The sequence below is a fragment of the Gloeophyllum trabeum genome, assembly GCF_000344685.1.
Source record: "Gloeophyllum trabeum ATCC 11539 unplaced genomic scaffold GLOTRscaffold_00022, whole genome shotgun sequence".
Taxonomy (NCBI): Eukaryota; Fungi; Basidiomycota; class Agaricomycetes; order Gloeophyllales; family Gloeophyllaceae; genus Gloeophyllum; species Gloeophyllum trabeum.
The window spans coordinates 99,417-127,152 of NW_006920431.1; the positions used below are offsets into that span (position 1 = coordinate 99,417).

Here is a 27,736-nt window from a genome sequence, read left to right on the forward strand (position 1 = left end):
CTGGAGTCGTTGGACCAAAGACCACGACCATTGCGGTCTTTCTCCGTGTGACAACGTACGTGTGCAATCCGGGAATTACGCGTCCGAAAGGTACAGTGCTCGAAATCCACATGGGATGACTTACTGTGTCAAGCAGTCCTTAACCCAGCGCGCCCAATTTCTGTGTTAGGTTTGCGAAGCATGATCTGCGAGTAGTGCTACTGCTCGCGGCTCATTCTTCCTGTTACCCAAGCATATCTGATCCAACAGCAATTATAAAGCAGGTGTTCCGGGTGCTGGCGACGTCCATTTCCCGCTGCAATCCGGTCATGTTTGCCGCCGCCCTCCTTCTCCCCCTCCTCGCGCTGCTCGCCGGTGCAAGCCCATCGCTCCACAAGCGTGCTATTACGGGGCCAGTGATCACTTCCAACTTCCCCGACCCCAGCATTCTCCAGGTTGGCGGCACCTGGTACGCCTATTCCACCACTTCTGGCGGTAAGAATGTCCCGATGCAGACATCTTCCGACTTCGTGCATTGGTCGCCCGTGTCGACGGACGCGCTGCCGAGCGTTGGCGCCTGGTCGTCGGGAGGCGTGTGGGCGCCTGACGTTATACAGTTGGTACGTGTTCTGCTCAGTCCCACTTTATTACAGACACTGACGGATCAGATAGAAGGACGGCTCGTACGTTCTGTACTATGCTGGGGAATCTAAGGCGAATCCGGGCTTCCATTGCATCGGAGTTGCCACGGCGTCGAATCCCCAGGGTCCCTTCCAACCCCAGGCGACCGCACTCGAGTGCCCAATCTCGTAAGTCGTATCGATCACCCATGTCTACAAGTTCGTATACTGACGGTGGACGATAGACAAGGGGGTGCGATAGACCCGGATGCGTTCTACGACGCCGATGGCTCGCTCTATCTCGTCTGGAAAGTCGACGGGAACAACATCGGTCATGGTGGGAACTGCAACAACGGCGTCGCGCCCATCGTCCCCACACCCATCATGATCCGCAAGCTAAACGCAGCCGGCACGGCCTACGCGTCGGGGTCTAGCGCGATTCAGATCCTAGACCGCGACGATAACGACGGGCCGCTCGTCGAAGCGCCCTCCCTCGTGCGCACGTCTGAGGGCGTGTACGTCCTCTTCTTCAGCAGCAACTGCTACTCCGGGAGTCTGTACGATATTGCCTACGCTACGGCAACGAGCGTGACGGGCCCGTATACCAAAGGACCGTGGCTGATGATCACCGGTAACCCGTTCTCCCAGTTGTACAGCCCGGGCGGGGCAGATGTTAACCCCGACGGCACGAAGCTCGTCTTCCACGCGGACCAGGGCACAACCGTTGACACCCGTCAGATGTGGACGGCGTCAATCTCGATCAGTGGGCACACCGTTAACATTTGAGCGGCTAGTATCACGTAGCACGGTTATCTCTCAGGGAGCTATTGTGTATATGATCCTTTGTTATACATGGTGTCGCTCTGGTCAACTCCATCTGCCAGTGATGTTGGGCAGCATCGAAGCGCGGGCGTCGAGTCCTCAGCCGGTAACTGTGTGAGTTCATAACACTCCTGTACTATTTCGTAGATTATTGTTTTCCACAACTCGCGAGCAAGGCACAGTTTGCAGCTGTTGATATCGTTTCGCAACTCGGAGTGGCACCCGAGTCGCCGTCGACTCGCCGATGCCGTGACGCCACTGGCCACCACTCCTCAATTCAATCTACCACCACCAGAGGCAAGCAACCTCAGAACAACATATCCGCCGCACCCTTACTGCCACTCTCAGCCTCGATTTGATCAAATGTTGCTCATCCACCTCCCGCCCGAAACGCTTTACCAGATCGCTTGCTCCTGTCCTGGCCGCCAGGACGTTGTGTCCCTCGCCTTGTCATGCAAGTACCTGTATGAAATCGCTTCTCGTGGGCCTCTGCAATATTTCGATATACGCAGTCGATTACAAAGCCCTGCCCTGTGGTCGCGATTGAGCGATCCTGATAACTTAAAAGCTCATCTGGTCCACTCCCTGACTATCCTACACGATTTTTATGGAGACGATGTAAATGCCTATCTCGTGAACGAGGACGTTCCGGTGCAAGAGCGCGTACCAGAACAGTATCGGCGGGAGCCCGATACATGGCTGGTCAAATACTCAAGCATTGAAGAGCTTCGCAAAGACGAAAGGGCGCTGATATCGGCGTTGAAGCGCATGGTCAATTTGCGAAGATTCCGATGGTTCCGATACTATTCTCCTGAAAGTAAGGGAGAATGGGACCTTTGGCGGACTATAAATGAGCTAGGAAACGTCGACGAAATAGATATCGTAGACCTACTGCCGGCGCCGTGGCCGGGTGTCACCTCCTTCGAGTTGCCATTTATTGTTGAATCACCGTCGGTACGTGCCAGTGGGCATACACGCCATAACTTGTGTTATTGTATGCTTGCTGAATCAACTTAGTTCTGGTCCTTGCGAGGTGTGACATCCTTCACCTTCCGCGCGGATGGACCGGAGCGGGATGGTTCCTCGGTAGACCTGACCCCTATGTATCAGATGCTGGTCGATTGTCCTCACCTCAAGGTAAGGTGCAGCTCGACAATAGTTCACATGTCTCTCAATCTAATCTCCTCCCATTTTCTGTGCCATAGAATCTCTCTATGGATGTGGGCGTCTTGCTTGTCCAAAGTGCCGATATGTTGCTACAGCATGGTACTTGGCCGAACTTAAGCTCCATCCGAATGTTTGGATTTACCTGCTACCTTGCGATCATTACCCAATTTCTGAATCGCCATCCGGCCCTCGAGCAGGCCAAGCTTCCGCACCCGCAAGTTGTATTACCGTTGGAAGACTGCATGCTTTCCGATGGGGCCCTCCCAAATCTGTCAAGTCTCGAGTATCAGGCCGGAACGGCTGCGGCCATTCTTCAGAATCCCACAGCTGCACAGAACCTCCGGAATATTGCGGGTATAAATTTGCGGGATATGTGTCGGCTGGAAAAACGTAACGGCGATCCGTGGGACAGAGTGCTCGCTCTGTGGAGAGCGCATCTGATCGAGGGGATAAAGATGCGGCCGTCCATCTCCTCGCTCAAGTTGCTCTCATATCAACCTTCCTATTTGCTGAAGCTTGCTGGGCTGGCGCCCCAGCTGACTGAGTTGGACCTCGACCTATTTGAGGATGATTTTGATCCAGTGAGTAATATTATGACCATTTATCACGCTATCTTGTACCGACACCTCGCGTTACCAGGCACCAGACGAGCACTGCAATGCACTCGCACATTTTCCTGCCTTGACTACTTTTTCATGGAATTATTCTCTATATCAGCGGGGTCCGCGTGATCCACCCAATGACGTTGGCGACGCTTCTGTTGTCTGTCGGTTGGCTCGGGCTTGTCCGAATCTCACTTACATACGCTGTTGCGGAATCAGTGTAATCATAATCATGAGGGGAGAAAGTGGCATTCGGTGGGTTTGCAGAGGTTTGTATGAGTCCATGCAGCCTGTATTTGGAGCGGACGAAAAGGTCTATCACGCTGAGGTGTGTGTGTCAAAGTACACATTTGGTCTGGATGCTAGACCTAACTCTAATGCCCCCCGACAGAACCCATTGACGAACTACATCACCGAATGCTCACCGAGTGAGGGGGACACATAGATAAATCCCAGTCCACATTGCTTAGTTCATCACGCCGGCACTAAGTACGACACCGAAAATCCACCAAAAGGTTCACTTGAGCTATTATGCTACATCGTGTGGAGTTATATTAGACAAGATTCTATGGTTCAATGCAAACTATGCGTAGCTCTTCCTCCTCCCTTCCCCGACCAGTCTCCGCACTTATACCAGAAAATCATGAGCGCGCGTAACGACTCGCTTTCCGTATCCGCTCGCCAAAATGCCAGAATACCCAGGGTCTACGTCGTTGGATCAGCCTCGGAAGTGTAAGATTGGCAGCTGATAGGCTACTTACGCAGGACATCCAATAACAATTGCCGCACATGCGAGAATCGTGTCGCCCTTCCCAAAGCCCAGCGCATTGTACATCGCGGGCGCGAACAGGGGGAAGCCGAATCCAGCTAGCGATCGTAGACACGACACGGCCGCAAGCGCGGAGGCGGCGTGCAGCGTGAAGGCATCGATGACATATGTCTGGATGGACTGGAAGTTGAGGATCTGACCAGCGCCGATAAAGGCGATTCCCTGCAGAGACATATCAATTGCTGCCACGTCTGAGGCGCGGGCAGAGCACGCACGATATCGGGAACGATCCAATGAATATCCCTTCTCGCCGTCCATCCTGCAATGAACAGGCCAGCAGGCAGCAATATCGTGCCGGGAACCATCGAGGCTGTAGGCGAGTGGTGAGAATCGCAATCGACAGGCGCAACGAGTGGGTGCACACTTACGAAGTCGATACTCCGGCCTCCCCTGCCCGCCATTCCGCTTGATGAAATGCGCGTATATCCGATCGAGCAAGCGCGCGTTGATTTGCGACGCACCCGTGAGGCCCACGCCGAGCGCGATGTAGTGCAGCCCGGCGATGCCGACACGCTCACCGTAGACGCCCTCGAAGATCGACGGGATGGTCGTGAGGAACACTGGAGAACGCATTTCAGATGGGAGCCCAGTCTCTAGAAGAATAGAGCAGACTTACGATACATGGTCCCATAGATAAAGGCCATGTAGATACCCAAGAGCTGGATGATCGGCTCGTATGCGAAAAGCAGGAACGGCCGCGTGAGCGAGTGCTTGAAGATCGACTTCCAGCTGTGGGTACGGGTTGGTCAAATGACTCCGACGCCGCAGAAAATGAGGCTTACTGTCGGTCCGCGGTGTCATACACCGTACGCACGTCCCGCCCGCCTTTCTCGATGTCCATCTCCTTCCTGATGCGGCTGGCCTTCTGCCCAAGAAGAATGGGTGCATAGGCTATGATCATGTAGTTTAGCCAACAAGCTGGTAGGGTCTTTCAGCGGTGAAGGACTTACTCTCGCGGAGGTAGAGCAAGCCGAAGCATTGGATGATGCCGTCGACGATTGTTGTCGACCAGAACTAACAGGCGACGGTGAGTGCTGATTGCAGGAAGTGTTTGGGAAAGGGACTTACGACCCATCGCCAAGTGCTCCGCTCCGCAATCCACGCGCCCGCGACCGGTCCAACGACGGGACCTAGAAGCGGCGCGAGGGAGTACAACGCAATCGCCTGCCCACGCTCCTGCACGGCCCAAAGATCACCTAGCACGCCTCCACCGATCTATGTTCAGTCGGCCTCGTCAACTTCTGCTGGAACAAATGTGGACTTTGTCCCGGAAGACAGAGGAAGTATGCTTACGGATAGAGGCGCGCTTCCTCCAAGGCCCGCGAGGAATCGAAAAGCGATGAGTTGGCCTGTGTTTTGGGCGAAGCCACAGACGAGGTTCCATACTGAGAGCAGGATAAGATCCAGCGGCCCGAAAATGACGTGGCGTGCTCACCAAGGTACCACATATTCGCGAGCTGCAGAACTCTTGACCGTCCGAATATTTCGCTGAGGGGACCCAGGAATAGCGGGCCGATGGCTGCAACTGAGGTCAGTGACGCGCTCTCGCGTGAGGGTGCAGACGCTTACCATACGCGAGCACGAAGATGGAGGTGGTCATCGCTTCGATAACCTGGCTCGTGATCCCGAATTGGGACGCGATTTGTCTCGTCGCGGGTGCAACCATGGACGAGGACACTGGGCTGATGAACGTGAACGCGGACACGATAAATGTCGCGCCCCACTTGCGCTTGTATGACCAGCTTCGGCCGCATCGTTAATTAGCGCTGGTAGTATGGACTCGAATCGGACGCTCACTTTCGTGGATTCTGCGGATCGTCTGGCCCGTCCCAGTCGATTACTATTTCATTCGAGCCATCCTCCTCCCCGTCGCCTTCCCTCCCCCCTTCTGCTGTACTCGGCGGCTTCTCCACCTTTGGCCGCACATCCTCCTTATCGAGCGGTACGTCGACCGCGGTGCTATCGAACGCCTCCCTAGCCTCATCCCTCAGCGTCGCAGACTCGGACCTCGGGCCTTGGTCAAACGAGTCGGTGTTCGGGGCGCGTGTGCTGTCGTCGTTCATAAATCGTGTCATAGTCGTAAACAAAGCACGTTAGTGGGGGAAACGCGGGGGGAAAGCAAACATACGGGAGGTGTATATAGGCATGTGATGGTCCGCGCTGACTCTCCAAGGATGACACTGACATCCTCTGCCGCGCGTGCCGAGGCCACAGAACCGATGCCGCGACCGTCGGCTCAGCACTTACCGCCGGCAACTCTATCACTGTTTCCTCTTTGGGCATCCTCGACATGACGGAAATGATGACGACCGCGTCTTTTGCAGCCGCTGGAGAGCCACAAGGTTGCGGAACACAGGCTGTCTCGGTACACGAGAGCCCCAGAGGGATTTTGTGCTTGCCGACAGACAGCGACAGACTAAGTATTTCTGGATCGCAGCTCGGATGTCCGCTGCACCTCGCTCTTTCTCACGGAACCAGCGACTTTTTCGGTCTTTGTCAGGCGTCGAGTGTCCATTGCGTCGCTTCGCTCGGCAGCGAATGCTTGGATATGGCGCAAGGGAGTCATTTCTCTACAGGTGGCTCCGTTCTCGACCTACTGCTATGTATATGACAAGTTCGCAATGCCAGTCTGCCGCGAAAGCGAATTTTCTGTATGACGAACCCCGATGACAAGACGACGTAAGTAGGAGCGCCTTGCGTCGGACTGACTGTGGTCACGCAGCACGGTTCGCATGAATCAACGGCATACCCTCGGAGGAGACACAAACTCCATGGATCGAGCGTTGCATTCTCGGTGTCTTGGAGTCTAATCTTGGACTTTCGCTGGTCTAACATGGCGCAGACATTGGATTCAGCTGTAATTTTGTGAGTCGACTCGAGTTTCTACTACTGTGCGCAGGAAATTGCGACGGTGAACACAGCAAGGACTCCGAAAGTCTGCGACAGACTCGCGAGTCGATCGAGTCGCCACGAGCGAGACACTGCCACAGGAGGAATCGCGACGTCAACTTGCCCCTGACTTCGGAGCCAATAGCATAACCTGCACTACTCGATATGGCCCGCGCTCCCATCGATGCTGCCCACAGCGTCGACTAAGCTCTGACCACCGTCAATGACGACGATGCCGCACAAAAAGGCGATCCACTTTGGCGCGGGCAACATCGGGCGCGGGTTCATCGGGCCCCTCCTCGTCCAGTCTGGCTACCACGTCGTCTTCGCCGACGTCGACGCCCACATCATCGACGAGCTCAACACGAAGCACTCCTACCAAGTCCACATCCTCGACAACGCCTCCGCGGCGGCTCTTGATGACGGCCAGGAGAAGAAGAAGCAGCGCCGCGAGTCCGTCGACTCCGTGTCCGGCGTGCTCACCACGCACATGGACGACGTGATCAAGGAGTTCGAGGACCCGGCCATGCAGATTGTCACCACCGCCGTCGGGCCCCCCGTCCTCGCCAAGATCGCGCCCGCCATCGCGCAAGGCCTCCAAGGCCGGCGGCGCGCGATTGGCGAGCGCGGCGTGCTCAACGTCATCGCCTGCGAGAACATGGTCAACCAGACCACGCTCCTCAAGGACCTCGTCATGCAGCACCTTCCGGACGACGACAGAGCCTGGGCGGACGCGCACGTCGGCTGGGCCAACTGCTCCGTCGACCGCATCGTCCCGCCCGCCGACGGCCTCGACGGGAGCAACAATCCGCTCGACGTCGGCGTCGAGGATTTCTACGAGTGGGTCGTCGACGAGCGCGCGCTCAAGCGCGACGACGACGTGCACATGCCGCTCGCCGGGATGAAGCTCACGCAGGACCTCGAGGGCTACATCCACCGCAAGCTCTTCACGCTCAACTGCGGGCACGCCATCACCGCCTACCTCGGCTACCTCAAGGGCTACAGGACCGTCGACCAGGCGATCAGGGACCCGCAGATCCGCGACATCGTCAAGGGCGCCCTCGAAGAGTCCGGCTTCGCGCTCATCCGCAGGCACGGGTTCGATGAGGAGGAGCACCGTGAGTATATCGAGAAGACGCTTACGCGGTTCGAGAACCCTAACCTCAAGGATGACGTGAACCGCGTCGGCAGACAGCCGCTACGCAAGCTCGGGAGGGAGGATAGATTGCTCGGGCCGGTGTATATGGCGAAGGAGTATCAGATCCCCGTCTCGGATCTCTTACGGGGCATTGCGGCGGCGTTCCTATATGACATCAAGGATGATCCGCAGAGTGTAGAACTCCGGCAGAAGATCAAGGATAAGGGGATCACCAAGACCGTCGAGGAGATCACGGGCTTCGAGGAGGGGAGCCCGGAGCACGAGATCATCCTCAAGAGCTATGAGGAACTCAGCAAATGGAGGCAGCCAAACTAGAGTGTGCTATGTTGTGCCGATGGAATGACTTTTAGCTCGACGACGTGTACAAGACATGTATATCTTGGTCTCCGGCGGGCCGTCGTCTGCGGCCCCGCTGATGTACTCATGTGTAGACTACTCATAACCCAGTGTATAATATGGACTCTATAGTGTAGGATGCCTGAGCGTACATCGCCCGAAGGCAATACAGATTCTCCGCGCACTGAGTACCTATAACTTCGGCGGTACCCACTACTCCGAATGTAGGCAGCAGTCCACTCACATTGACAAATCGAAGTTGGTTGGCTAGGTTGGCTTCGGACGAAGTGCACTAAAGTCAGAGCGTACCCTCTGACCCATGCGTAGCTTGACATGCATACCTAAGCATGATACGCCTTCTCGACGGATCAAAATACAGGCTCCGTCGACTTGTTAAGCCCTTTGTACATGTGAACCCACCGGATGCCACCTCCGTCCCTCGTGATGATAGCTGTGCCCGTGTATTCCCAGCGGATGTCTGAGCTCTGGACAGACCCGAGGCAGACGACAGATCACGGAAGGGTCGCGAGCGTCGGTGGTTGGATGAGGGTCACATCCATAAGGATAATAAAGCCAGGCGAGGATATCCAAGCGAGGAAAACGCGCGAGCGCGCTGCAGTGTTTGTGCGGTCCCTGGCAAGGTCGGGGCATCGGTACAGGATAGAGAGCATCGTAGTAGGGAAATTACCCACCGAATCAAAGTGAGACTCGTCTATGACCAAGTCCAAGTCTGTCAAGCGGGGCGCTACCTCCGCAAGCTCGACCGAAGAGAGGGACAGGTGTGCCCTTATCCCCTCCATCAGATGCACCTTCCACGGTGCGCTCATCATAACCTCGGATTTGTCATCAGGAGCTGCCAGCAAACATACGGTATCTGGCTCCATAAGTTCATGGTCACAAGATTGCCTAGGTTCATCGCAGCGGTAGGGTTCCGAAAAATAGTGGCAACCGTCGGAATATCCCAGTTGAGACTTGATAAGTTTGGGAAGTCCCCGTCAGACAGCATGCAGTCTTGCTACGGAGCCAGAGGTTTTGGGTGCAGAAGCCTCTCCCGGATGACGATCCAGTCATTGGATGGTAATCAAGAAAAGCGAAACAGTCGGAAGGACGCTAAGAGACGTGAGGGTGGGGATGACGTCCCGAAGGGCCAAATTGGAACGGTGAGCCGCTCAGTAAACAGCTTCGTCATGCGACGCCAGATCACCGAAGTGTGTTCACGTCAGGTATGTGTGGGTCGGAAGATGGCAGCAACACTCAAATCAGCAGAAGGTGACGGGGGAAGGGGCGGCAATATAGAGAGATGCCCGAATCATCCGAGAGCCGAGGCCATCGGACCTACTGCTGGCCGTGTACAGCTCGGCATACACGATCAAAGCGCTCATATAATTCTAGTGAGAGAAGAATCATTAGCAAACAGGGAGGTGACCAGGAAGCCGCGTCCGCGGCCGGATACCATTCAGTGCATCGGCATACGCTTAACACAAGGGATGTCCAGAGTAAAGCGGCAAGCTCCCGTAGGCCAACGCCGATCGGGAAAGATCGCAATGGGTATTGTCCTGCGAGTAGCTTGCATACTCTGTACGCGGGAACAGCGCGGCTCAATAGTCGCGGGACGGAATGATTCCGGCTACTGTGAGCACCGAGAACGCACATACCTGCGAGCACGAACACAGGAATAGCGCAATATCATAGTACAAGAGATATCAGGCTAGGAATAATACACCACACGCAGATGGCCGGAAGGATGGGCGTGTATTGATCCTCGGGAAAGCAACTCACCCAGAGCGTAGCGCCTGTCCAATGAAGTGTGGGTACACGGTCTCGAAACGGACGTATAACTGGAGAGACATCCCACGGGTCAGAATCGCTGCGTATCGGCGGGTCGCATTGCAAAGACCCATCCAATTTTACCGGGAGCTCAACAGACCACGTTACTTCATGGGAAACTGTGGCAAGCACGACCATGTGTACCACTATGTCATGATTGCGAGTTTCGACGGCGTACCTGGATGATATTGAAAGACATTCACTCGCGGTATTCAAGCTAGCCACCGGGCGCTTGAAGGCAGCTGCCGGAGAAACAACCAGAAGTACCACAGCCAAACGGACAGATGCACTTTGGACATTCCGAACTCCCCATATAGCAGAAAAGGACGGCCTAGATCGGGATAGTCAATGCAAGAGACTGATATGGACCTCTGGCGCTTGAGCAAGGCAAAGTTAGAAGGCCCGCTATCTGGGGGTATCGGAACCATATATACATAGATTCTGGGTATCAGTCGACTCATCTTGCAAAGACTGAATCATAATCACGGAGGTGGTGATAGATTGATTTGACTCACAAACGTTTCGTGCACACTGGTTCGCAGTGGAAAATAACATACCGAACGCCAAAAGCGGGTTTACTGAAATTACCAGGACTATCTCTGAAAGTAGCGGTGAATCGGAGAACAAGAGGATTTAAGCTTCACGGAAGAAGAACAGTAAATGAAAGAACGTCCGTACACCACGTATCGATACGTTTAAATCTGGCCATCTTGACGCCCAGGCTGCATCGTCGTTTGAAGGTACCGAACCTCCAGCGCAGAAATGCTCGAAGGAGGCTGTACCAGGACCCCTGAAAATACCGATAGATGCCGGTGCCAGTCCGGACAAAAAAAGCGCCTTGGGCGAGGGACGCCGGTGCCAGTCCGGACGTAAGTAGGGGTCTCAGCCGGCCAACCCGGTTTTTTAGTCCGGACACCAACGGCACCCCAGCAGTGAGGCCGGTTGTAGTCCGGACATGGTCAGCAGCCCGCCACTTCGTCGCGACTAGTACACTATCATGACCCGGTATGGTATTTCTCACCGAATAAGGATAGACATGCCTCCCCTGTAGTCGTGAACCCATTATTTGCACGGAATTATACAGTTTTTAATATCACGCTGAAATCCAATATCGCGGCGGTATCGTATCTCGCCGTCCAGGGCTACGAAGCCATGAACGGGCGGGTATTTCGCGCTGTCTCTCAGACCCTGGCAATGCTCAATGCCTGCCGAATCACTCATTTGCCTGCCACGTCTTGCCTTTGCATGCTGGAGATCTCAAGCCCGAAGGCTCTTCCGTTATCTATTGAACTTTCTACCTCAGGCTATGCACATTTCAGGTTTTCATACCTACACCCTAGTATCTAGTGTCTAGAATGATTTGTGGACTACAATGGGTGATTTTTGCTGTTTCCTAGAGGCCGGGGCAATAGTCCGGACATGGATCCGACCTTGGCCGATGCCGGTATTTTATCCGGACATAAAGGCGGGGGGCCGCCAAAAAAAGTCCGGACATGACAAAATCAAGTCGGCATCTATCGGTATTTTCAGGGGTCCTGCTGTACCGGAGTAGCCATGGAGGGCCACGTGGGTCCACCGTTATAACTGTGGGAACATTTGCCCATTTCGTATCGAGCCGCCCACAGCGCCTACGCTGGCAAAATATTATACAAGTCTACCCCGCGTTTTCGTCTCACCCCTCTCACCTGCGTCCCCCGCCAACATGCCCTTCGTCACCCCCAACCTGCGCTGCCCGAACGACGACGCCAGCGCCTGCGCGAATGCAGGCAAACCGCGCGCACAGAAGCTCAAGTCGCGCCTGTGCAGGGCTTGGCTCTCCATCACACGGAAGTCTCCAAGGATAACCAACATAAGGTGCGGAAGGTTCTCGCTTAGCTGTCTTTTGTCCCCTTCGCGTCTAGACCTCAGTATGGACGCGTTGCGTGTGTTGCTGCGTGTCCGGCCTTGCTCGCCAGGCTGAAGCCCGAGATCCGTGCTTCTGCGATGCCGAGGGCGAGGGGGTGTGGCGGTCTCGCGAAGCGCCTGCTTCGCGCAGCTTCAGAGTCGTGCCATGCTGTTCCGAGGATCCTCGGTGGTTGAGCTGCGAGACTAGGAGCTAACACGGGCGAGTCGGGTCTTGCTATTATTGCGGGGCCAGGAGAGATTCCTTTCGCTAGCTTTCGCAGACCACTGAGTTCGCAGCTGGGATTAGATCTCTCCTACTTCACATGGCGGTAACACGGGTATACTATCTCGTGCAGAGAGCATAATCGTGTTGCACCCGCTCCCGAACCAACATTCGCGAGTTAGGAGTAGGAGTCGGGTAGCGGATGTCCATGTCGAGGCAGTACCTTGTCGATCCCTTTTAGGCTGTGGGTACGTTAGAGTGCTTGGGTGGATCTTCCATGGAAGATGTGTTCGGGCTGAGCGTACCCCCAATATACGTTGTGGGACTTCAACCTTTCTTCCAATGGACACTCAGCGTACCGGTTCTCAGAGTTCACGCCGCAGCGTACTGGCTAGGGGCGACGCAAATATACCCCTTCTTGAGGGAATATTCGTGTCGGTTATATCCCAAGCTGCGTAACGGGATCATCCCTCTAGATTACGCGCATCTTGGAGAGCTAGCCGCGTTTGTAGCTCTGTATACCCGTGTCATGACGTGGGCCGATCGTCTTGCACTCGTCTAGTCAATAGACGCGCGGTACGGCGCTGGCAGCTCTATCATAGCCACCGGCGCGCTTGCGATTTCTTGTTCCTCAATCCCCCCTGTACCTCTCTCAATTGCACCTATCTTGTCTGAATGTTTACTTACCTGTTCACTTCACTAGACGTACTATGTCGCGCGTAGCCTCTCGTGAAGCTAATAGAATCGATGCACTCCGCCTTCCTCCCGAAGTGTGGCTTTGTATCCTCCGGGAAGCAACAGCCATGACATACGACCCTCTCGACCCTTCACAAGAATTATCATTCCTCGACTCGCCTTCCTTCCGCCGGAAGGACTACTGCAAGTGCATGCAAAACAAGCTGACCCTGTCGCTCGTCAGCAAGAGCTGGAACGTTTGGGTCCGGCAATACTTATACGAGTTCGTTTGGATCAGCCGCGCAGGTCAGGCCAAGGCACTCGCACATACGCTACTGCTACAAGATATGGCGCGCGGCGAAACTTGCGGTCGCTTCATCCACCGTCTACATATACAAACATCCATCCTTGAGCGGTGTCTCCCCGCGGACCTGAGGACGATCGTGACGTATTCACCACAGCTCATCATATTCACCGACCACCAGTCCATACAGCGAAATCGATACGAGGAGGCACCCGACCCCAAGTGCTCACCGGACAAGATCTTCTCGCTACTCGCACATCCGAATAACAAGCTGCGACGACTATCGTGGACGACATACGACGATACCCCTTTCCACCTCGACATGTGCCCGCTCGTGAGTCGACCCACGATCCACCTCGAATACTTCGAGCTCTCCTCCTGCTCCCCCAACTTCTCTGCCATCCTCCCGCAGTCTCTCCATCACACCGCCGTGTACGTTTCGCTCCCCAACCTCCGCTCGCTCAAAGTCAGCCTCGACAACGTCACCTTCGCGGTGCTCGCCGCTTGGGACATGCCGCAACTCACGAACCTTTCGGTCGTCTCCGCAGACTACAGTTACGCCGGCAGCGGGTTCTCCGCCTTCTTCGAGCAGCACGGGCCAAAGATCAAGCAGCTCGAGCTCGGGCACTCATCATCGCTTGTCGAGGAGTACGTGCTCGCGCGCCCCCAGCACGCCGCGAACCCGCAGACCATCCGGCTGGCGGAGTGGTGCCCGAACCTGCAAGAGTTCATCTGCTCCGCGGACGCCGAATGGCATTGGCAGACGCCCGACTGGATCGCGCCGCACGTGCTCCTCCCGACGCACCCGACGCTCGAGTTCATTGGCATCCGCGACATGGACGCGCGCCTGCGCAACGACGCCGCGCTCCCGTGGGCGACGTCCACCGCGGACGACGCGCCATTCTTCCCGCTGCTCGAGCAGCTGTCGAGTCTCCTGCGCAAGGAGGCGTTCCCGCGCCTGCGGTACGTGCGCGATTTGAGCGAGGAGAGCCACCGCATGCGCTCGTGCCACCCCGAGAGCCGCATCGTCAGCTTCTGGGGCAAGGTGATCAAGCGGTGCAGCGCGCGCGGCGTCTGGCTGGAAGATTACTCAGGGGTGAATGTCACCCTGCGCGCTCTGAAGCGGGCGAGCCTCAATCTATGAACGTTCCTCCCGGGTTGCTCTGGATACCATTCGGTTCTCATATGTTCTTCTGGGTTGATTTCTGTGCTGGTTGGCATTTCGTCATGACCATGTATGTTTTAATGACCGTTATCGCTTTCCTGTTCCATGACGACGCTCGCAATGTCTATACTATTTTATGCTGTAACGTGTAGTACTAAGCTTGTATGACCTCCTCTGTTCGATATCCCGCCATGATGTCGGGGATGATATACCGAACTGAAGACAAGAGTCGAGAGCCAAACTTATAGAAGAACAAACTTGAAGTAACATCACCCAACAATAGTTTGCCCGGTTCACACTTGAAGTCCTCCGAATTCTGCGTCCTCAGATACCACGATGGTTGGTCTGTTGCCGGTTGGGACTATTTATTTGAATTGTTCGCTTCCATCTGCTGCCCAGAATTCTCTGGCATTTCGTAGCTGACGCAGAGTCCTCAGTGCCGTGCCTAGGTAGTGCGGCAGCGTCCTCTTTGAGAAGTACTTCCTACTTACTACTGGGGCGAAGCGATTGTACACGTTTGGCTTTCGGCTTCTATCATGCCTCTGGTCGGACTCCCATCAGAAATCCTGGATAGCAGAGTCACTAGCATCCTACCTTGAGTATCGGGAGTACCTCCTGTCCTTGTCCTCATCCTGCAGGCGCCCCTCATCCGCAATTTACAACCCGGTCTTCTGGCCGAGACTGGAGAGCAACGCCGACTTACTCCGCTCTCTGACCATTTCTTCCCGCTTACTCACGCACTGGTCCAATGCAAGACCACTGGAGGGATGACCATAAAGACATCGGGCCGACGGCGATCCTCACCTGTGTTGCACTGGTACCTTCCTCTGTCCAGGGCCAAAGAGTCTGTGACGTTTGACTTGCACGAATGTGTATGCTACAATATTTAGGTGTATCTAACTCGCGAGTGAATAACTTAAAGGATCCCCTTCCGAGGCTCGCCCTGCAGGATACCAAGATCAGTGCGGAAAGCTGCAGATCGTGGTCATTCCACTCACTCCAAATATGGAATTGTGTGCAGCGCTGAATATCCTCGCGACCTGGCCATCCTTGGCTTTAGGGTTGTACGCGTGCCCGGTGCACTCGGGGGCACAGATCGGCGCCTTGAACTTGAACGTCGCATGTGAGTCCTCGTCGGACCTCGACGTGTGGAAATCGTTGATGATGTCGACGTTCAGCGAGCCAGAAAGTTTCAGCGCCGACGACGCGGCGTTGATAGCCGTCTCAACTCGCGCGAGCGCTGCCTGCTGGCGGCCCGCGATCACCTTCTGCTGCGCGGTCTTCTTCGCGATCTTCGCTTGAGCCTTCTTCAGAGTCTTTGCGTCTTTCCTATCAGCTGCGGTGAGTTCGGGAATTACGATGCTTTTCAGGTCTCCGGCGAAGGTGGGGTGGACGGTCACTGCACGAGCGTCGAGTACGACTAACGATGGGGCGGGCTTCGAACATCACTTCATCGCTGTGATATGGGAGCTTAGAGAGAAGCGGCTCACCTCTGCTACCGGCAAGGCCGCCACATTACCAGCAAGGGCGAGGAAGGCAAAGGCACCGAGGATTCTGAGCTGCATTATTCAAGAAAAATACGAAGGAATGGACCTTGAATGCGGCACCGCCAAGTAAGCCTCGCGGAACTGCTGGCACGACTTACGCGGATGCTCACCAGTATTAGATTATATGAACTAGGCTAAACGTGCAGACGTCGAGTCACAGACTCTGGAGCAGTGCTCGTAAGGGGTGAGGGATGAGGGAGTCGCAGACACCTGGGGTATAACTGAGTGTGCACCCCGCTTTTATAGGCAACGCCTGTCCGGCCCTTGTCCCTTGTCCCGGAGTACGTGATGGTTGACCGCATGCCCGAGATGCGGATATTCGCGACGCTCAGGCACTTTTGCGACGTTGGCATACCCGAGGTTCTCCGCCGCCGCTCTGAGTTGCCCTCGTCGCGAGGACACTGGATCGACGTGCATCGCCTTCACACGGAGGTAAGATTGAAAAATCGGAATTTATATTGTCTAAGACAGAGCTAGATCGCGTGGTCGTTCGCGCCTCGCAACATTATAGGTCAGTCTATGGTAAGGAGTGAGAATGGATATCACAGACCAGGGGACGTTTGTGATGTATTGATGGCAATGAATGATCTTACCGTCGCAGCATGAAAATGAGTTCAGACATACCACTCAGAGGCGTGGACAAGACGAGCTTACAGCCTGAGGTTTCGTTAAGACTCGGAGTTGAGTCGCCTAGCATACTTAGTTATCATAGAACTCAGGCTCCGATGTAGAGAGGACAGTCAACGTCAACTCGAAAAAGTGATGTGTTACTGAGGCGCCGTCGGCTTTCAGAAAAAGCGGCATATTCGTGATTTCGCAAGCGGATCAACGCCAACTGCCATTGGCCATGAGACTACCATCCCCAAGTTCCGTCCCGCGTCAGGTATGTCTCACATCATCGCTCGAGGTACGACATCAATCACCATCAAGACAGCTGTATAGCCTGAAGATCAAGCGCATCAGCGCCAGTGTACAGGCGCTCGTAATTGATATTCCAGTGCCTTACCTCGCGGGCGGAAAACCAGTTCTCGAGCCCACATACTTATCCTGGTACTTTCACGCTGTTTTCGACACTTCCGTCTAGCATGCAGCCCGTCGACCTGCCACCAGAATTGGTCCACAGAATCGCCTGCTTTCTGGAAACACGAGAGGATGCCGTATCCTTCGCAATGTCCTGCAGGTATCTCTACTCGATTCTTCGTGACACACACTTGCAGTACCGCGACATACGAAGTCCTCTCTGCAAGCCCGTTCTCTGGTCCCGGCTGGCCCGCGATGACATGCGTGCTTCTCTGACGCGCTCTCTCACCATATTACCAGAGAACGTTTTCAACGACATGCAGTCTGTCATTTCGGACTATCTTCCCATGGAAGAACGCGTTCCAGAGGAATATCGCGAATGCAGTCCCGTGGACAATGGCAGAAACTCAGACGTACCCCGCAGGCGGGAGGTGCTTCATGGGCACGAGCAGAATCTGATCGCCGCCCTCAAACGTATGACGAACTTGCGCCAATTCCGATGGTTCCGTATGCCTCCACCGGTGTCGGAGGGTAAGGATGACCTGTGGACAATGCTCAACTCACTAGGAACGGTTGAGGAGCTGCACGTCCTGGATCTGCAAGACTTGAAATCATCTGGCTGGCGCTCTGTCGTTGAGACACCATCGGTACGTGATGATCTCTTCGTAGCAGGAGACTTATCTAAATAGCAGATTTCTAGTTCCTGTCCTTCCAGGGACTGACGTTCTTGGATCTCCGGACGGATGTGGCGGACCGGGCTGAAGATGATCCGGACCTGGATCCACTACTTCGGATGCTTGTCAACTGTCCTCGTTTGAAGGTACGTCCACTTTGCTCTCAACATCTACGGACGTTTAACAGCATTGCTCTTCGGGACCCTCTCTCCTGGATTCATTCTCCAGAGTCTTCGCGTGCACCTACAACTCTTCTCCCAAGTCGTAGCCGCAGACGCAGAGATCTTAGTTCAAGAGGGACGATGGCCCCAACTAACCTCGCTCTATCTAGAAGGATTCAGTTGCCAGCCGGACAGCTTATCCGCCTTCTTGAGTCACCACGAAGCCCTCAGGGAACTCAGACTCTCATGTATGATGCCCGGCTACAGATGGCGGGACCTCTCCCTGCCTCAAGGCAGCCTCCCGAACCTCTGTACTCTCGAGTGCCACAGCCCGACCGCGGCGGCTCTGCTAAGGGACCCCCAGGTTGCACCCAACCTCGCGTCGCTCCGCGGGATCGATCTTAGCGACACCGTGCGTCTCAATGACTATTTCCTGCTGGATTACGAGTACGATGAGCCGGAGTTTGGGGAACCTGATGTCCACAAGGAGAGACCGTCGCCGTGGAAGGCGGAGCTGCTGGAAGCAATCAGAGCGCATCCGAGAATCACGTCGATCGAGGTGGATAAGAAACCGACCGCGGCGCAGATTCGTGAGCTGAGACAAGTAGCTCCGCAACTTAAAGAGCTGTCCTTCTGTGGCGAATACGACCGTAAGGTGAGTACTTCTGCATACTTCGGATTCCGACCTCTCGTGTCTGAGTCGCTAACTGAACCCCACAGGGGGAACATCTATGGCATGAAGCACGGTTCCATTCTCCTAGATTGGTATAGACAGGCAGCTTGGTGGTCATATCGTATCCCAGGACATTAGATAATGTACACCATAAGTACACTACATCCAATGTACAGTGCTCGATTCCCTGGGCCACTTATTCGTAGTAGCAAAGCCTACAGACAGGCTTGCCTGCCTTTGGCCTTGCCTTGGTGTCTCTACATTATTTAATTCTCGCAGCGCTGTGATTTACTTCCGTGAATACAGGGGGTGGCGCGACATTCCATAATTAAGGGACCGGCCGCGCATGGATGACAGTTGAACCTGCCGAGTGTTGGTATGGATTTATCATTGATGCCCACGCGATCGCGAGTTGTAAGTCGACTTCGCTGTTCCTTTCCGATAGCGCAGTCGAAAAGCCGAGCTGACCTTTATTGGCTGGTTCTTAGACGTCAAACTCCTTCCGCGAGCAATCCGCGAGGCGTTCAAGAGTCGCGAAGCAAGACGGATCAGCAAGTGCTAAGCGAGCGGAAGCACACGGAAAAAATAATCTTATCAGATATCCTTATACTGGATCGGACTCGGACGCTGTTGCGCTCATCCATAACTCAGGAATTTATGTTCACGACAGACGCGCGTGTACGCAGCAAGGCGACCCCGCAATCATGTCATTGACTCGGAGCCCGGGGCGTGGAGGCTATTCCCCCGTTAGAAGGGGCAGCTCGGGTACGTCTATTCTCATACTGACTCGGAACCCGCTTGCGCTGAGCTGGCATGTCTGAAGAGGACTACTTACTCGGCGAGGACGCTCCCGCGGACGGATTGGATGAGGATGGAGGTCTTGCGAGCGAGGAGGGCTCGGAGGACGAGACGAACGGAGTGAAGACGGTGGAGGCGACGGAGCAGGTGTACGGGCGGTACTCGAGGTGGTGTCTATTCTTGGGGTGAGTGCAGTCGACGATCTCTCCTGCGCACAGCGACAGATGGCGGTTCGAAAGGCTTGCTTCGGCGTCTTATATCTACTCTCTTGACGGTTGCACGACACCGTACTACCTAACGTTCGCTGCGTCGACCTTTGGAGAACTCAGCTTGATCAGTTCCATTCAAGTGTCACAGTCGATCATCAGTAAGTCTGCAGTTATGTGCTGCTGGGATTTATTGGTCAGGATCGCCGCAGTTGCTGTTGGGAAACCAGTAATTGCCAAGATAGCTGATATCTCATCAAGAGGTGCTGCATATGTCATCGTCTGTCGGTATACAAACGCCCAAGTAGCTTTGCATGATCACTCATATCCAGTTATCTCCCCGCAGTGCTTTTTTATGTCATTGGTAGGTCAAAAAGGACTCAAAATCAGGGTTCAGAAAGTGACACCAACAAGGATACATGTTCATTGCCTCGGCTTCAAGCATTGCATCAATAGCGGGCGGTATAATTGCCTACGCCATGTACGCTCACGTCAAACGTCTCATGAGGTCTGACTGCTCACCAACAAGTTGGATATAGCGGTTACACGTACGTCAGTTTATATCTCTAGGTATATCCGTAGCTTACGACCATCGCTTCAGCGGCCTACAACTGTTGACCCAAATAATAATAGCCGATATCACCACTTTGAAGTGGCGGGGGCTCGTCTCCGCCCTCGTGTCCTCCCCCTTCCTGATTAACGCCTGGGTCGGCGCGAACATCGCCGACTCCGTGCTCGCACACGGCGGTTGGCGCTGGGGCTGTACGTCCTCCCTCTGCCTCACCTCGTCTCACTAACTCCTCGCGTTATCCACAGATCGAATGTTCATCATCCTCGTCCCGCTCGCCCTCGCCCCCCTCATCGCGACGCTCCTCTGGGCCGAGCGGCGCGCGCGCCGGTTGGGCATCGTCGACCGGAGCGTGCACGGGCGCGGGCACTCGCACTCGCGCACGCGGTCGTCGCTGTCGTCCTCCGGCTTCCTCTTGGCGAAGCGCACGCGGCTCGGGCGCGCGTGGCGGGTGCTCGAGTCGCTCGATTTTGTGGGCCTGCTGTTGTTCGGTGTCGCGGTGTATTTGGTGTTGATCCCGTTCACGCTGGCGAAGGAGAACGGTGGTGGGTTTCGCTGAGTTTATATGTTACCAGAACATGTTCAAACTAATTTGAACTCCTGAATGAATAGGACATTCCCAAGCTGCTTCTGGGTGGCTCTCGCTGGTCGGGTGCATTCTCTTCGCGTTATTCGTCGTCTGGGAGCAGAGATACGCCAAGCGACCTCTCTTCCCTATCCGTCTCACTCGCAACTGGAGTGTCGTAGCAAGCTGCTTGATTGGATTTACTGACTTTGTAAGTTCTCGTTCTGTTCATCTACTTCTCTGACTAAGTTGCTTCCATCACAGATTTCCTTCTATCTCACATTCACATATCTTTATTCATTTATCTTGGTTGTGAAGCCATGGTGTGTCCCTTCATTTGAGATCTGAGATATGAATGCGTTCAATAACAGCTGTGCCCTTTCAGGACACTTATACAAGCAAATTATTTCCTGCAAACCCAGATGTTAGGACTGACAGTAGCTGGGATTATCGTGGGGGTCCTGATGCGGTACTTGCAACGATACAAGGTATGCATCACATTCAAGCGCAAATCTCCCGACTGACGCGCGCCCAGCCGCTCCTTATATTCGGTCTCCTGATCCGACTCCTGTAAGTATTGTTCCCGCTCATCGTTCCCCATTCCACTCACGCCGACATCTTCAGGGGCGTGAGCCTTATGATCCGCTCGCGCGGCGCCAAAGGGTCGACACTCGAGTTGGTGCTTACACAGCTCCTGCAAGGCGCCGGCGGTGGGTTCGCCGCCGTGTCTTCGCTCGTGGGCGCCCAGGCGTCCGTGGACCACCTCGACCTCGCGATGGTGACCGCCATGGTCCTCTTGGTGACGGAAATCGGGGGCGCCGTCGGCGGGGCGTTCGGTGAGTCGTGACATGTACGAGATCGTGGGGGCCAGTCGCTGAGGGGGCATTATGGTATATGGCAGCGGGTGCAATATGGGCAAATATGATGCCTGGGAGGCTCCGACGGTATCTGCCTAGTCTGTCTCCCGAAGATATAGAGGAGCTGTATGGGAGCATCTCGAAAGCCGCCGAACATCCCCGAGGACATCCTATTCGGGAGGGTGTCATTCACGGTAAGTCATTTCACTTAGAAACCTGTGGTCCTGGGGTCCATTGAATTGCATGCATTCTGATGTATTCGATTGTATTCGCAGCGTATGATGATACAATGAAGATCATGGTCATCACCGCTACGGTGCTGAGCGTAGTGCCAGTGCTCATTTCGTTGACCATGCCGAACTGGTACCTGGGAGATACGCAGAATGCTGTTGACGACGCAGACGGATCAGCAGATGGCACATCACCGGAGCGATCGAGAAGGCCACATAGTCTAAGCAGGAGCTATAACAGTACACGGTGAACAGCAAATGTAGTAATACCATCGCGCGACGCCCAAGGAAACGGGCATCTGATTTATACCAATTGAAACGAAGTCGAATAAGACTCAGTAGGCAAGCGCTACTGTGACGCCTTTCCTGCTATAGCCTTGGAAGCGCCAGGCTCCCTCTGTTTGACTCGGATATTATACTTGCAAATCGCTCATGATCAGGGTGCGAGCTTGTGCGTCGGGGCAGATTATGACTTCATCGTTGGAGCATGGATTCCGGATGCGCAGAACGACTGATACATCCGAGTAATGAGATGAACCGTTCTGGAACAATCAACCTGCTAGCATACATATGTGATGGTCGCTGAGCTCAGTCTCACACTCTGTCGGTCCCTTTACTTTCCACCAGGCGCCCAAACGGTACTTCATCGGTGGTCCAAAAAGGTCCGTCGACCTATCCACCATTCGCGGCCCCAACGGTTCGAAGGCATGGTCGGGTCAATCTGGGTCTTTAGACAGAGGTACCAAACGAGGAGAATGATCTCGAGCTTCATGCCAACATTCCACTCCCTTTTCTTCCTGGGTTAGCCGTCTGATAGTCCAAGACACTCCATGGGACCGACCTTGCGATCATAGTCGCCGCAGAATGATAACTCTGTTATTTGTGGAGCAACTTCAGCTAGTTCCGCCACCTGAGAGTGGCTCGGTTCTTTGTCCAATTCGAGCCACGTGATGGACGGGTGCGCTCTAATCCCTTCTAGGAGCTGAGCCTTCCATGGAGATGGGATCTCTCGCTGCAGTTCGAGAATTTCGAGGTCGTGCTCGTCCTCCCATTCGTAGTCCCACTTGAAATATTCGGCTAGGCGCACAACATCGTGAAGGTCAATGGCCTGGAGCGTGACGAGATTGGTCGCTACCTCGCCGTTGCTTAGTAAAGCCGATGCAGTGGGGCTATGGCATTCGAGAGTTCGGAGATTCGGGAGACTTCCAGAAGGAAGTACGAGATCTTTCCATCTGTAACCAGGCATCATGCACGGGAGTCTCAACTCACGAAGACCCGAGTGGCGACCAAGGAAGATGGCTAGGTCTGTAGGCTGGCAGTTGAAGCCTTCTAGATATAGCGAGGTCAAATTTGGCCATTGTCCGTCTCGAACCATCACGTCCGCCGGTGCGGTCTCGATATGGGTGAAGAGGTGCAAATGCAGTCGAACATTCTGTACGTGCGGATGCCGTCAGCGAAACGACAGATGATGAGCGGACACATCATTGCTGGAAATCAAAACTTACCTCGAGAGCAGGACAGTTGCTGACAAGCATTTGAAGTAAAGGCGTCACGTCTGGGTCTTCGCTGATACGGTCCATTGCCTCTGAACGAAGCGTCAAAGATGTCAAGCCGCAGAAGGATAGGAACTACGAAGCACGGTGAGTCAGGACCTTGCCGTATGAAGGACTACACACCGACGAGGAGGCCACAACAGAAGGCCAGCTAGGTAAACACTTCTCATGTAAGTCCAGTATATGCAAAGCACGAACGGTCCCCAACGACTTGAGAATTGTCCAAAGATCGTCCTCGCCAGTGGACACGGGGGGCAGTGGACGAAACCATCGGAATTGGTGCAAGTTCTGCATACGTCGCAAAGCAGTACCCAGTTCATGCTCTCGTGCCCCGACCACCTCACTGCTCCACTTGACGTCTGACCCGTATCTCCTGCCGTCATCGACGAGACTGCATTCGCGGTATTCTTCCGGCGTACGCTCCACCATAGGCAGGTAGTCTGCTATCACGGACTGCATATCCGAGAAGGTATTTTCGGGCAATATTGTCAAAGAGCGTATCAGAGATGCACGACTATCGTCGTGCGCCAGTTGCTTCCAAAGGGAAGGCTTGCATAATGGGCTCCGAATATCGATATACTGGATATGCAATCGGCAAAGAACCGAGTACAAGTATCTGCATGTTAGAGCATACGACACGGCGTCCTCCCGAGTCTCGAGACAGCAGGCGATCCTGTGAACCAATTCGGGCGGGAGGTCATGAGGCTGCATCTAGAATACTGCGCTTGAGCGATCTAGGAGCTTATAAGTATTCGAGGACAAGGAACAAAGGCTGTACACTGACCCGTCAAATCAGTGGCGGGTGTGGACAACCTAGACGACTGCGTTATGTGGCAACGCGGGTCCAGATGTAGATGTATCCAAACGGTGCCCGAATATGGCGTAGCTTAGTGACGTGGGGTTCCTCACAGTCAGCGGTCCGATGACGCCCGCGGCCAGCCAGTGCCCGCTATGGCCGCTATCCCTATCACTCTGGGTGGCGACCTTGAAGATTACGTCTAATATACGCAGGGAGTTTGTTTGAAGAGCAGGTTACAAAGCCGGGGAGGTGGCTACGGCGGACAACATCCGCGTCGCGACGCCTCACAGAAGTTCAGAGCTACACGTGCAACCTCGCCACTCGCGAGATGGGTTGGATTCAGCTAGCTTGGCGGCATAGGTTTTAACGTATGATGTTGGTGCGGTACCCGGGCGGTAATGATCTAAGTCTGCTGCCGCTGAAGCTTGTGCTTGTCGTAATGTCGATGAGTTGAATCTCATACCAGATATAACTCACAACCGCACAGTCAGGTTTTGCTAAGAGTCAGCGACTCTTCACTTAGACTTTTCTTCGCTCCCTTACCTCCAAGAGTCCGCGACTCTACCTTCCCGTGTATCTAGCAGTCCTCAATATCCACTTTCTTTTATTGAGGTCGCCCCCCCCTCCGGCTGACACGAACCCGCCGACCATCTAGCAAAAGTCGTCATATCATGCAATTCAGCATAGTCGGCCTTCTTACCTTCTTCGCGCTCATTGGCAGCGTATTATCAATTCCTATTGCAGAGGTGAGCTCCGTTAACCAGGACAGACAAAGCACCCTTCAACCTGTCTCCAGCGGGAATCATCGTTAACGAAGTTGGAAGCCCGGGCGATATCCGTGCACCCCACGTTCACGGGGGGTTTAACAGATATCGAGATACCAGCGATCACGGCAGCTGACCGGGCAAGTGCTAAAGCCCTGAAGAAGAAGCAGAACGCGATCACGAGCAAAACTGCTTCCCAAAAGGCAATGGTAGCACGCCAGCAGCAGGCTCTTGCAAGAGTCGCCGCCCTACTCAACGCCGCGGCGACAACACTGCAGCTAAGCGGGACCTTGAACGTCGATATCACCAATTTTTTCCATGTGTCAAAATCCGACAAAGAGAACCATGCTACATTCGGATTCAACGCACCAATTTGTGCTCTCAGGTGCGCCGGCCATGCGTACAACCCCACTTCAGAAGACGGTCAACTTGGCAGGATATTTAATGAGGCCGGCGACTCCATTTTCGGGGTAGGTGGAGTGACCTGGGACGTTGAGACCACACTGCTGATCAGGCCCGCTGCAGGGTCAGCCTCAGAAGCCCTGAGCGACGGGAAGAGAGCCGGAGATCTTGTAGTTGCCACCGGTCAATTTCTGGCAGTAATAGTAGCGACGATGTGACCATTGGGATAATATTCGGCGTGGCCTTGAATCAGCTAACATCATTCAGGGCTTGTAACAATGGGAAAACATAACTTCAGCCCACGGGTATCGCGGGGAAACTAAGCCACACCGACATGACTGATATTTCACTTGAAGATTGAAACCATAGTTCTCCTCCGTTGTACCAACGCCTGCTACGAGGATGCAGCCTGTATGAATCTCAAACCCCTGCACAGAGTTGAAGCATCTGGTAAACCATTGCATGCCGTTCATTACAAGATGACGTGCCTAGAGAATCGGAGACCGCTCACGGAAAGAACTTGTCCCAAAACCTCCGCCTCACTCTGGTGTTGCGACCCGATCTCATTCTCCGAACACGGTTGGCGAGTGATCTTGATGTATTTTCGCGGAAGGGGTGAAGATAGAGCAGGCCCCAAGCACCTCATAGGCCAACATCGATCGCAAATAATCGCAATGGACATTGTCCTGTGAATTGCTTGAAGACTGCAAGACACAGTGAAGTGACCTGTCTCTGTCACGTCCGAGTCGCGATTCCTACCGGTCCAGAGATATAGACGCACTATATACCTCTAATCGCATCTGAACAATATCAACCGCTCTTCTGGTCCCCGAGTCCGCCGTAGCAGGGCCTCGTAGGGGCGCAGCAAGTAGCCACCATGTCGCAGGTAGGTTTAGGAACGAAGAACAACGTTCGGTACTGGCAAGCTCGACAAGCACGCGAAACGCGGCTGTGAAGTTTTGAGTTCCGAGGTCATAATCAAGCTTTCAGGTTGGTACGGACCGCGCCCGGGCCGGGGCAATGCCGTTACAACCGCAAGGGCCGGCAAGGCTACATATTCCTCACTCCCACTTGCAGGTTCGGTCCTTGCGTTATCTCGTAGAAACAATCGCATTATTCAGACCATGAGGCGCAATGCCCCTGGAACAAAGCCACGGTTTGTTGAATCGTTTCTACACAAATTTCTTTATCTTCCTGGGGCTGCTTCGCTTCGTTCGTCCACAAAAAAAAACTGGCATAGAAACGCAAATTAGAAGGGTTTCGCACCTTCATTCGCTCTCGAAGGTTGGCCGTCTGACGTGGATTCCGATGTTCCACGTCCTCACCTGCGGGTTGTCGTGCCTGGACCGTCCTGATTGCTGTCGTACCCGCGAGGATATCTTGCGAACTCGTAATCATTCCAGCGGAAATTCCGACTCTGGAGTGACCAACTTTGCTCGAGGCGATATACGACCTTCTCTTTGGCTGTCTTATATTACCTGTCATGCTCAAACCGAGCGAGATGTAGAGCAAGCCCGGTCTATCGTGCCAGTGGCAATCGGAACCGGAACTTCCTCAGGACTACGTTTTTCTTACTCACGCGTGAGCCCTTCTTTGGCGGTTCTGGCTGCCTCGCATGTGCAGTATTTGACTTCTCCTGCGGATACGCGTCTTGTCACGTCGGCTTATTCTTGATCTCACTTCCGTAGGGTTCCAGTCGCACGCCCCTTCCTGAGCAAGAAGACTCGAACGCACTGCCAAGGTGTACATACTAGGACCTTCGCGGAGAATCGAAGCTCTCCCAGGGAGCGCACTCTGAACAGACAGTCCACGCAAATTGATTGGATATCCCTTGACTGAATTCGCACTACGATGCTGGTGTGCTATACCATGCAAAGGTTAATGACAACGTGCGTCTTCCCTTCTGCGTGGTACAGGGTTCAGGTCATTGGAGCTCAGGCTACGGTATTGTCATTCCTCGCCCGACCAGATACACGCCCAGTCTAAAAAAGGGTTTCGGCAAGGTCAGACGCCAGACCCCACCAGGCCCTACGCGTGACATCGACTCGATATAAAAACCGAGGATCAACTTGGCCTCTACTTGACTCGTATGTCGAGTCAAGGTCGGAGTCGGTTATCAAGCTGACATCCGGGCTGGACAACGAGAAAGCGGGTTTTCTGGCCAGCGGGCTTTCACATTTCATACAGCTGCTTGATTTTATTGCTCCTTGCATATGAATAAGAAAATGAAGCATATATTGCAATGCTATCTACAGACACTGTGTATATACAGTACATATAATCTTGTAAATACCAGACTGCCTGTCGCAGTCACACCTATTAGAGCCCGCCTGCCACAATGAAACAGCACATTCTGGACGTGATCATGAGCATAGACCATAATGATATTACAATACACATACCCAATTCACCCTGACCCCAGATGCACTCCACTGACC

At 54.3% G+C, this 27,736-nt stretch overlaps 11 protein-coding genes across 11 annotated transcripts; 8 read left to right on the forward strand and 3 right to left on the reverse strand.

Annotated features, from left to right (window-relative positions):
• The first annotated feature begins 147 nt into the window (after positions 1-147).
• On the forward strand, positions 148-1,481 carry GLOTRDRAFT_141542 (Arabinanase/levansucrase/invertase). Its single transcript, XM_007873001.1, has 3 exons — positions 148-599; positions 652-788; positions 845-1,481. Exons 1-3 carry the CDS (start codon positions 309-311, stop codon positions 1,383-1,385), a joined length of 969 nt encoding a protein of 322 aa, XP_007871192.1. The 5' UTR covers positions 148-308; the 3' UTR covers positions 1,386-1,481.
• Positions 1,482-1,784: 303 nt separating this feature from the next.
• GLOTRDRAFT_134026 (uncharacterized protein) lies at positions 1,785-3,635 on the forward strand (the record flags this gene model as incomplete). Its single annotated transcript, XM_007873002.1, has 4 exons — positions 1,785-2,375; positions 2,439-2,558; positions 2,627-3,169; positions 3,582-3,635. The coding sequence occupies 4 exons, from the start codon at positions 1,785-1,787 to the stop codon at positions 3,633-3,635; spliced, it is 1,308 nt and encodes a 435-aa protein (XP_007871193.1).
• Positions 3,364-6,143, reverse strand: GLOTRDRAFT_141544 (MFS polyamine transporter). Its single transcript, XM_007873003.1, has 13 exons — positions 5,817-6,143; positions 5,589-5,761; positions 5,455-5,538; positions 5,313-5,404; positions 5,088-5,234; positions 4,970-5,033; positions 4,802-4,910; positions 4,636-4,748; positions 4,388-4,579; positions 4,235-4,329; positions 3,952-4,181; positions 3,580-3,895; positions 3,364-3,516 (listed from the first exon to the last, which is right to left on the reverse strand). Exons 1-12 carry the CDS (start codon positions 6,092-6,094, stop codon positions 3,832-3,834), a joined length of 1,641 nt encoding a protein of 546 aa, XP_007871194.1. The 5' UTR covers positions 6,095-6,143; the 3' UTR covers positions 3,364-3,516; positions 3,580-3,831.
• Positions 6,144-7,140: 997 nt separating this feature from the next.
• Positions 7,141-8,522, forward strand: GLOTRDRAFT_141545 (mannitol dehydrogenase domain protein; the record flags this gene model as incomplete). Its single annotated transcript, XM_007873004.1, has 1 exon — positions 7,141-8,522. The coding sequence occupies one exon, from the start codon at positions 7,141-7,143 to the stop codon at positions 8,380-8,382; it is 1,242 nt and encodes a 413-aa protein (XP_007871195.1). The 3' UTR covers positions 8,383-8,522.
• Positions 8,523-9,117: 595 nt separating this feature from the next.
• On the forward strand, positions 9,118-10,416 carry GLOTRDRAFT_97086 (uncharacterized protein; the record flags this gene model as incomplete). Its single annotated transcript, XM_007873005.1, has 4 exons — positions 9,118-9,182; positions 9,254-9,563; positions 9,627-10,035; positions 10,136-10,416. The coding sequence occupies 4 exons, from the start codon at positions 9,118-9,120 to the stop codon at positions 10,414-10,416; spliced, it is 1,065 nt and encodes a 354-aa protein (XP_007871196.1).
• Positions 10,417-12,614: 2,198 nt separating this feature from the next.
• GLOTRDRAFT_123601 (uncharacterized protein) lies at positions 12,615-14,742 on the forward strand (the record flags this gene model as incomplete). Its single annotated transcript, XM_007873006.1, has 2 exons — positions 12,615-12,871; positions 13,041-14,742. The coding sequence occupies 2 exons, from the start codon at positions 12,615-12,617 to the stop codon at positions 14,458-14,460; spliced, it is 1,677 nt and encodes a 558-aa protein (XP_007871197.1). The 3' UTR covers positions 14,461-14,742.
• A 583-nt stretch (positions 14,743-15,325) lies between these two features.
• GLOTRDRAFT_141547 (uncharacterized protein) lies at positions 15,326-16,307 on the reverse strand. Its single transcript, XM_007873007.1, has 4 exons — positions 16,139-16,307; positions 15,972-16,074; positions 15,480-15,917; positions 15,326-15,424 (listed from the first exon to the last, which is right to left on the reverse strand). Exons 2-4 carry the CDS (start codon positions 16,044-16,046, stop codon positions 15,398-15,400), a joined length of 540 nt encoding a protein of 179 aa, XP_007871198.1. The 5' UTR covers positions 16,047-16,074; positions 16,139-16,307; the 3' UTR covers positions 15,326-15,397.
• Positions 16,308-17,197: 890 nt separating this feature from the next.
• GLOTRDRAFT_141548 (uncharacterized protein) lies at positions 17,198-18,654 on the forward strand (the record flags this gene model as incomplete). The annotated part of the gene is made up of 4 exons (XM_007873008.1): positions 17,198-17,695; positions 17,749-17,868; positions 17,951-18,538; positions 18,604-18,654. 4 exons carry the CDS (start codon positions 17,198-17,200, stop codon positions 18,652-18,654), a joined length of 1,257 nt encoding a protein of 418 aa, XP_007871199.1.
• Positions 18,655-19,369: 715 nt separating this feature from the next.
• Positions 19,370-22,031, forward strand: GLOTRDRAFT_134033 (drug h+ antiporter; the record flags this gene model as incomplete). Its single annotated transcript, XM_007873009.1, has 15 exons — positions 19,370-19,539; positions 19,594-19,721; positions 19,773-19,844; positions 19,907-19,924; positions 19,975-20,041; positions 20,100-20,108; positions 20,162-20,322; positions 20,377-20,673; positions 20,741-20,904; positions 20,958-21,016; positions 21,079-21,181; positions 21,229-21,263; positions 21,318-21,529; positions 21,595-21,744; positions 21,826-22,031. The coding sequence occupies 15 exons, from the start codon at positions 19,370-19,372 to the stop codon at positions 22,029-22,031; spliced, it is 1,851 nt and encodes a 616-aa protein (XP_007871200.1).
• A 392-nt stretch (positions 22,032-22,423) lies between these two features.
• On the reverse strand, positions 22,424-23,792 carry GLOTRDRAFT_134034 (uncharacterized protein; the record flags this gene model as incomplete). Its single annotated transcript, XM_007873010.1, has 4 exons — positions 22,424-22,573; positions 22,622-23,212; positions 23,286-23,408; positions 23,457-23,792. The coding sequence occupies 4 exons, from the start codon at positions 23,790-23,792 to the stop codon at positions 22,424-22,426; spliced, it is 1,200 nt and encodes a 399-aa protein (XP_007871201.1).
• A 1,011-nt stretch (positions 23,793-24,803) lies between these two features.
• Positions 24,804-25,442, forward strand: GLOTRDRAFT_134035 (uncharacterized protein; the record flags this gene model as incomplete). Its single annotated transcript, XM_007873011.1, has 3 exons — positions 24,804-24,878; positions 24,929-25,366; positions 25,422-25,442. 3 exons carry the CDS (start codon positions 24,804-24,806, stop codon positions 25,440-25,442), a joined length of 534 nt encoding a protein of 177 aa, XP_007871202.1.
• Between the last annotated feature and the right edge of the window lie 2,294 nt (positions 25,443-27,736).